Consider the following 8,730-nt stretch of genomic DNA (forward strand, 5'->3'; position numbering starts at 1 on the left):
TTTACGTGAAAGTAGCCGCTTACCTGTACAAACATGCATTTCCTATTGTATACTACCTGCTAAAATTGACTAATGGATTAACGTTCCAGGAATCATGACACACATATTATAGTAAAATGCGAAATATTTGAGTGGTATACGCTAATCCAATCAAGGAAAGTAGCTCATTATTTGACTTATACTCCTATATTCTAATTAACAGCTGTTTTTTTACGGCTTTACGCGTATATCCGAATACGAAAATTCAGATGGACCTTGCAGTATACTTTTTAAAATTTGCAATAAAAGACTTCAACTATATATGATAGAGTGATTGTATGAGGATTAGCAGCTTTATAGTTACGGCATGGCACAGGCGTTTTAACGTCAACATATAGTTGAATAGAGTGCAAAGATTCATACGACCTCAATCATCATGTGCATCACAAGAAATTTATATAGCAACTTGGACAAACAAAAGAAATCACATAAACTGCGACAATCATGATTTACTGTTAATGATGTTAGTGGCCAAGAATGAGGCACAGGCGCTATTTAAAAATTGTCCAATCACAAGTTCAATCTTTAATTCAAGCCAAAGACAATAAATGTTTGACATCTTAAATAGTCTCACTTGTCTGCTTCATGTCGTTAACTTTCGATCCTACAGCTAATATGATCATCGATCCAGGAAAACTGGATCGCAACACAAACCAAGCTCATGCATTGCTAATGTTCTCGAAATATACAGTACTACGGCGACCTAGTATTCCTCATATTACTACAGTTATCACGGGGAGTAATTTCATGATTTACATATTTAAAAATTTTATTACAAAGTTAGACGCTAAATATATAAGAATTATACCAATCGTAGCAGCGTAATTAGATTGCGAACTTCGAACTGAAAGTATTTTAGAAATAGCTTACTAATTTAATGTAGTTATTGAAAAGAATAAGCTTACAAAAATTTATTGATATAATTACTCCATACCATAAATGAATGGCAGTGAGTACCATCACACTTGATTTCAACTACTGAAGCATACGTACTCGGTATATACAAGTACCTAGGATCGAAAACCTTACAGGATTTGATGGTTTCTAAGGTTTAAGCAAACTTTATACATGAATCATAAAATATAGCGATCAACGCTACTGTATACATGATTTAATAGCACCAGTGCTACAAGTTTCTAGACGGGTTTGAATAGTTATTATCTATATACGCGCTTTACTGTGCGTGCCAATGCCTCATCCAGTAGTATAATAAAGTAAAATTGCATCAATAAGATATATAATAAATAACTGCTCTCGATTTTTACTCCCGGGCTTGATAAAATAAAATGTACCCTGCTGCAGAAGATTTATAGGTTTCCGAAGCTAATCCATAGAAATCTTCCATTGCATTAGGTTCTATTTTCTAGTTGATTAAAAATTTTATGTTAGTGAGATTAAAGGAACTAGAAGCAAACAAAATTTAGTTAAAGGATATATCGATCTTATAACAGTGTAAGCTACTAATATTAAGAGTGAGATTACAACACTATGGTTGACATTTTTTTCTATACTATAATCTAAACCAAGAGTATGCTTTTACTGCATTACCTCGACAGCATCGTCATCAAAAAGTAACCAAAATCCATGACTTTTTACAATGCTAATATAATGTCCTCGATTCGGACCGCTGAAGATGTTTTAAAATTATGGTTAATTAAATTAAAATTTATAGGTACTAACACAAACTTGAAGCATTTGTTATGATCATCGTCATACCTTCCACAGTGTACGACAACAGCAAATAGATCGTACATTTGATCAGGGTTAGTGGCATCGTTGGACTATAATAATCCAAAGTAGGCAATGCAAATGCTGATGAGATAAATGTAGTAATCGAAGATCTGGTAGAGTGATGGCAAACTTACCATATTAAATAGCTTTATTTCAAGAGGAAATACAACTCGATAAGATAATTTGGTGTAACGATGAAGATCCTCAACATATTTGAAGCGTTTTAGATGAAGAGCCAACGTCTTTGGCAACTTCTTCACTCTCATTCTAGTTGATGAATTTTAAGGTAGTGATTTAGAATATAGAGGAGAAGAAAAATGTAAATTTTTCATCATTTTGTAAAGATTACCGTTTTTCTGCTTCTTGTTTACCACAACATTGTTCGCAATAGTACTTTTGATCACTACGAAGTGTTTCTGTTGAAGAGAAACCCCTAAAGTATTTTATATGATGGATACGATGAAATTATAACCCTTTTACATGTAAAAAAGTGACTAGAAGTTACTATTTATAAAAAAGCTTACGTACTTCAAACAACTAGTTATAGATGTATTTTCTTCCACATCTACCGACAAGTCAAGAAATGATTCATCCTTACAACTCACCTAAAAAACGCCAGAAAAACATTGACCATAATTTTTATTATCAGTATATACTGCATATATATATTATATACAACGTAACATCAACATTATGACAATATAAAGCAGGTGATAGCCATCAAATTTAAAGGATAATAATGTTATAGATTACATACGCTTTCACAGCACAAACATCTCGTTTCATTTACTAGGATTCCCTCAAATATTTCATGAACCCAGGTTGCGGCTGATTGTGAATTTGTGTTTTTATTTTCTTCTGATTCTTCATTCTCTGCTGTAATAATAACGTAGACACTTTTATCTTTATTGTACGCATATAGAGTCGGATATATTGTAAAGACGTCTACATTTTTGATTTTTGGTAACCTTGTAATATATCAGCAATGGTATTTAGAAGGTAGTTTAGAAATTCGTGAGCATCTTGTTGCATGTAATTGTCAAATAAATCTATAAAATAATATGAATACAGTTTGTTATTGGTAAATCTGAACTCATATCATAAATATGACGCAGCATCAAGAGTGAAATAAATAGAAACAGTGATGTCATGATCAAGGCCATTCCTTGTCCGAATAGAATAATATTCTTATCAAGATTTTTACCGTTCTCTTTTCGTAGCTTTGCTATAAATTTCTTAGGAGCTATAACACCAATTTTACGCCTTTGAGATGAGATATTTTTGAACAAGTCGGCCAAGCACGCTAATAGAGAATCTTTCTTGTTATTGGATTTGTACATCAACACTTGTTCGCGAAAAGGGCGACAGAAGTATAACGCTTGCAAGACAGAGTTGCAATAACAAGTATTGCCAAACTGTAATATAAATAGCGAAGTTGTTGAAATGTTAATGTGGCAGATTAATACAGCCTATGCACTGTCAACCAGTTTAGTATGCCGGGGTAGAATGCAATGCTATACTGTAGAGTTATCGTACTGTAATTGGGTAGGAAAGTCAGGTGCAGTAAAGCAATCTTGTCTCCTTTAATGCTTGCAGTTATTTAGTTTACAGGGTAATAATGACAGTGAAATATTCTAGGAGTTTATCAGCGAAAATTAAAAGTTGAAATTTGTATCGTACTGTAGGTCGGATCAAATTATAATAAAATAGGTAGTCCAGTATCACTTTAAACTAGTGAATTAAGACTAGTAATATCTATCAGTCTTAATCGTCAAGGTAGGCATAAAGGAGGTCAATACTATCTATCGTACTGGGTACACCTATCCATTGGATACTAACTTCAGGAATAGGGGAAAATGATTTAACTTTAGTTTATAAACATTACATGTACGTACATTGACCAGTCCAAAGTAGTGCTCATTAGCGGGTAATTCTGTCCCAATTTCCTTTTCTAATTGCGATGAGTTAGAACCCTGATGGCATCATATGAATAAAAGAAATGAGATAAGAAGGAATAGAATGTAAAACTTGATAACAACATAGCAGCATTTCGTTTGTAAGATTAATAAATATTGCATTTTCATTGCCATCCCTTTTAACAGTTTTGATACCGTCACTAGTGTAATTAAAGGCTAAATTTAGATGTCGAGTCAACATTGACCGTCATAGCGAGTGATGATGGTGCGAGTAGATCGAGTAAATCATGTTTAAAAAGGTAATAACTCAATCATGATAGTACTCTTATTCAGTTAACGTCCTTTCCAAGATTGTACAGTGTCGATCCTACGAGTCTCGCACTCTTTCAACACTTTAACATACTGGTAAGACATCAAAATCCAATTCTACAGTAGCTTATGTACTCTACTCTACTCTTTTTATCCATTTCTCATTGCTTCAGTTAGAATTCAACTTACCATAGTAGCTTGATGAGAAATCGCGGGGCCAATTGACGCCAAATTTCAATGCCTACTGATATCCTAATTTTGATGTATCGACTTGATCTACTGTACTGTCCCTTTCAATTACCAATTCTCTTGTCCCAATTGAGAAAGACTTTTGTGGCTATAAATCAAGAGAAAAATAGTCTATTCTAGGCAGATTTAATGCGTTTCTATGTTACTTATCACTATACTAATAATGATCAAATGGACAGTAAATCGATGTCTTACTCCATCGGCGAAGAATGAAGCGTCGACAGTACAGTATGAGATAGTCAAAGAGTAGTACAGTACTCGCAAGCTGTGCCAGCTACCGTAATTAAGGTAGTGTCGGACGTGGACTTGTACAGTACTTCACACTGTGCCGTGTACAGTGTAAAGTACAGTAAGAGCTGACTGGCAAAGCAAGCAAAATTCATACTGTACTGTACAGTACGTTACTGTACAGTACAGTACATCCAATATACCGTAAAAAGTGAGTGATAACTTCATTTTTGTACCAATACTATACTGTATTGTGTACACTAACGTCTGCATTGTACTGTTTTTACGTGACACTGCGTCTTTTTCAAGATTTCGATCACTGTACTGTACTGTACAGTACAGCAGTGTACCGTTCACAATACTGTACATTGTAGATCACGATCCAAAATTCCTGCAAATCTGAATGCTATTACTGTACTGTACAGTGTACAGTGTACAGTATACTGGAAATATACTGTACTGTATGCTGTAAGGTAGTGTCGGGATGGGGACTTGTACTGTATACTGTACACTCTACAGTAAGAGCTGCCTCGCAAAGCTTTGCAAAACTCATACAGTACTGTACAATGTACAGTACTGTGTGCATTACATCAAACACACCGTAAAAAGCCAATGATAACTTCATTTTTGTACAAATACTGTACTGTACAGTATACTGTACTGCACAGTGTACAGTACACTAATGTCTGCATTGTACAGTACTGCACTATTTTTACGCCACACTGTGTCTTGTTCAAGATTGCGATCAGTAGTGTACTGTAAATCTCTTCAACCAAAATTCCTGCAAATCCCAATGCTAGATCGCAGAATTTACAGCACTGCACAAGTGTACAGCATGTCGTAGTACTTTACACAGTGTCCAAAAATAATCCCAGCGCACAAATTTAAAATTAGTATTGCCCAATTATGCAGTAATTTACAGTTCAATGCTAACAAAAATGGTATCACATTCACTGTATCATACACACGTGATCAGTTTGCCAAGCCAATGCTAACAAAAATGGTATCACATTCTCTGTATCATACACACGTGATCAGTTCACCAGTCCCACAAGCCTTTAAGAAACAGACAGACATGGACTACTAAAAAGGTTTTCTTCTTAGTCGTCCATGGCCTAAGGTACTAACTCTAAAGTATGTCAAGTATAAATAAAGCACTGATATCGAGTACACTGAATATGATCTATTTTTCCTGCAGACAAGGTACTGTAGTCATTCCCCCCAAAATAGCAGAAAAGAGCATCCGACTGAGGTTGCAATAGTACAGTACTCGGTTATCGCTATCCTCATGGATTTTTCAAGTTGAGTTGAAACAGAGATCAATAAAACGATTTGCCTATTAGGGCTAGAACAGAAATAAAAAAGTCACGATCAATAATAAATTTGATCCTTAGGCTACACTGACCAGAGATATTCTATTTCTTGATCGATTCGATCGCGAGGGTTTAAATGGATTGGATTCTACAGTAGCTCACTTTGTTACATAGATTAATCAATGGTTAGGTTAAAGTTCGAAAATCGTAGGCTTTAGTACAGTAAATTCTGAGAGAATCTCTTATTTACTATTTTTTTTTGTCGATTTCCAGGTTTCCAAATAAATCTGTCAATTGACGTTAAAAGACAAAAAAAATGCCGTTTCATCAATAAAATTGCGAAAACGTAATACCAAATGTAAAAAAATTAAAGGAATCTTAAAAAAAAATTCATAAAATAACAAGAAACGCTTGATGAAGCAGTAAGGAACATGATGAGTTTCCCCCCCCCCTTTCAATATCTTGTGGGCATACGATAAATCAATACTTATAATGAATGGTTAATCCTCGCTCTTTGAATGCGTTATTGAATGATTTATGAGAATCCAGCAGGACTCACACTCCTCCGTAAAAAAACTATTTTTTTTTTTAATACAAGTACGAGTACTATGCGTACATTGCGACAGAGTAATTCAAAATTGCTGTATTTCATTTTTTATTGATTAAATACTTACAGTGTACGACAATATAGAATGTACTACGGTACTTGCTGAAATCCTGTTAGCAGATATTTGCATAAAGTGCTCCTATGAGACGATGCAATGACATACAGAATTTATAGGGAAGAAATCAAAAATAAGTGTATTATTTCATTTTTAACTTCATTTTTAATACGACTACTATTTTAGCAAGATTCTAACCTTGATAAAGGAAATACTTAAACTGATATCTAAAATTTTGCTTAAAACTAAAGTTATCAAATTTTAATAATGCTTAGAAAAGTATCCGCACTTCTTCATTTTTGCTATTGTCTACACAAACGAAAGTCAATTTTAGATATAGTATACGCGTAAATACTATACTATGACAATATCCATCATTATTCACTAGAGCTATTATAAATCATGTTCGCTACTATGCTCGTATGTTAACAACTTGAAGGAAATGTAATACTTATTATTTACTGCTTATTACAGACTGTAGTAGACGGTATAACATAATCAAATGGAGGCTAAATTAAATATTCAACTCTGTGTCAATACTGTCTAAATGAAGACACATTATAGAATTAATTACAATTCCCATATTGACTTTCTACTTAACTTATATCCAGTACTCATGGATTTTATCAACAAGCAACAAATACTGCCAATATGGTAATACTGTACATGACCGTACGAGTATTATTTATTTTAACGCAATAACAAGATAGAAATCAGGCATAAACTTTTGCCATTTCTACAACTTTTTTAGTACCACCTTATACAGAAACATGATGAATACCATTTAAGCAACTAGTAACCACATTTACAATTCAATACGTTATCATACGATATTTATGCTTTAAACTGTAGTATCTTCATGCAACTTTGGCTCCAATTTGTCTACAAGTAATTGCCACTTCTATCATAATTGTTAAGCAAACATTATTTGTTACCAAGTAATACTATAACTTGCATCAGGAATGAATAGAGTATTAGTTAGAGTTTACTGATATCAAGCTTTAGTAATGATAGCCAATATCCAACTATGTATGTTGATTGATTAGTTGCTGCAGCTTTTCCATACTGGCCCCGCTAAATTGGTTAATTTTAACACCATTTTTGAAAAATAGAAAAGTTGGTAAGCTTCGTATTTCATACTTTTCAGATACTTCTTCGTTCTGTTCAACATCAATTTCCAAAAATAGAACGTTGTGTTGCATATTTTCAGCGAGTTGTCGAATTTGTGGAGAAATCGTATTACATGGAACACACCAACTCGCGCAGAAATCCACTACAATTAAGACGTCTTTTACACTTTTGATTATTTTCTTAAATTGGTTTAAATCTTTCACCAGTTTAACCTTTCCTTGAGTTTCTGGCATATTTTATCAATTGCTATGGTAGCTTTTGTCGACTGATTCCTATGGTGAAATGATGAATTTGAAACGGTAGATTAGGAGTGCTTGGCACTTTATACAAAAGCCAGAAGTATAGAATCTGTCTGGAAACTAGTTAAAATAACACTCTCAATCAATAACAAATTTGATCATTCTTATTTCTAAAAGTTAGAGACAACAAAGAACTAGACTTATTAATAGCAATCGAGAAATGATCTTTTGTTCTGATAACTAACGATTATCAATATAGTTTGTCTTCTTTTACAAGTTATATTGTCATGGTAGAACAAATAAAAACAAACTCGATTGGATGCTATCGTGTTTTTTTCTTAGTATCATCCATAGCGACATCGTGATTATCTTCCCAGCTTTCCAATACTGCAAGCCTTGGGATTTATATAGAATTATCAATACGTCTTCAATTATTTTATGGTTACACTTTGCAGTAAGTGTATAATACAATTAAGCCAATCAAAGGATCAGTTGTCAACTGATTGAATAACATAATAAATAATGCAGTAGCTCAAACAATATCCAACAGTTGAATACTATACATTATAATACATATGCTCGAAAAAGATTTCATTTAGCTATCAATTATTTGTTATATTAATTATTTTCAGTTTTAAACTAAATTTATCTTCATATAAAACGGTAAAATTTTGTCCAGGAACTATTGATGATTTATTTAAATGGTCATTAATTTCGGTATTAGAGTAGTAGATTGATCGATTTTCCAAAGGGGCAAATATAATATATACATCTTAGTATCTACACTACACATTTCCAATTTTGTCAACTAAAATAGTGTCACTAGAATTTATTCCAAGCCGATTGTTCTACAATGTTATAAAGCAGCTGCTATTTGACGCTAATAGATTATAATTAATTAAAAATTGACTTT

General features: G+C 33.2%; 2 protein-coding genes across 2 annotated transcripts; both read right to left on the reverse strand.

Annotated features, from left to right (window-relative positions):
- Nucleotides 1-1,300: 1,300 nt before the first annotated feature.
- On the reverse strand, nucleotides 1,301-4,187 carry TRIADDRAFT_50293 (uncharacterized protein; the record flags this gene model as incomplete). Its single annotated transcript, XM_002112782.1, has 11 exons — nucleotides 1,301-1,402; nucleotides 1,588-1,666; nucleotides 1,756-1,820; nucleotides 1,905-2,037; nucleotides 2,120-2,203; nucleotides 2,299-2,375; nucleotides 2,528-2,598; nucleotides 2,739-2,819; nucleotides 2,975-3,185; nucleotides 3,666-3,743; nucleotides 4,185-4,187. 11 exons carry the CDS (start codon nucleotides 4,185-4,187, stop codon nucleotides 1,301-1,303), a joined length of 984 nt encoding a protein of 327 aa, XP_002112818.1.
- A 3,285-nt stretch (nucleotides 4,188-7,472) lies between these two features.
- TRIADDRAFT_25254 (uncharacterized protein) lies at nucleotides 7,473-7,811 on the reverse strand (the record flags this gene model as incomplete). Its single annotated transcript, XM_002112783.1, has 1 exon — nucleotides 7,473-7,811. One exon carries the CDS (start codon nucleotides 7,809-7,811, stop codon nucleotides 7,473-7,475), a length of 339 nt encoding a protein of 112 aa, XP_002112819.1.
- Between the last annotated feature and the right edge of the window lie 919 nt (nucleotides 7,812-8,730).

This window comes from Trichoplax adhaerens, genomic scaffold (genome assembly GCF_000150275.1).
Source record: "Trichoplax adhaerens TRIADscaffold_5 genomic scaffold, whole genome shotgun sequence".
In the NCBI taxonomy this organism is placed as follows: Eukaryota; Metazoa; Placozoa; class Uniplacotomia; order Trichoplacea; family Trichoplacidae; genus Trichoplax; species Trichoplax adhaerens.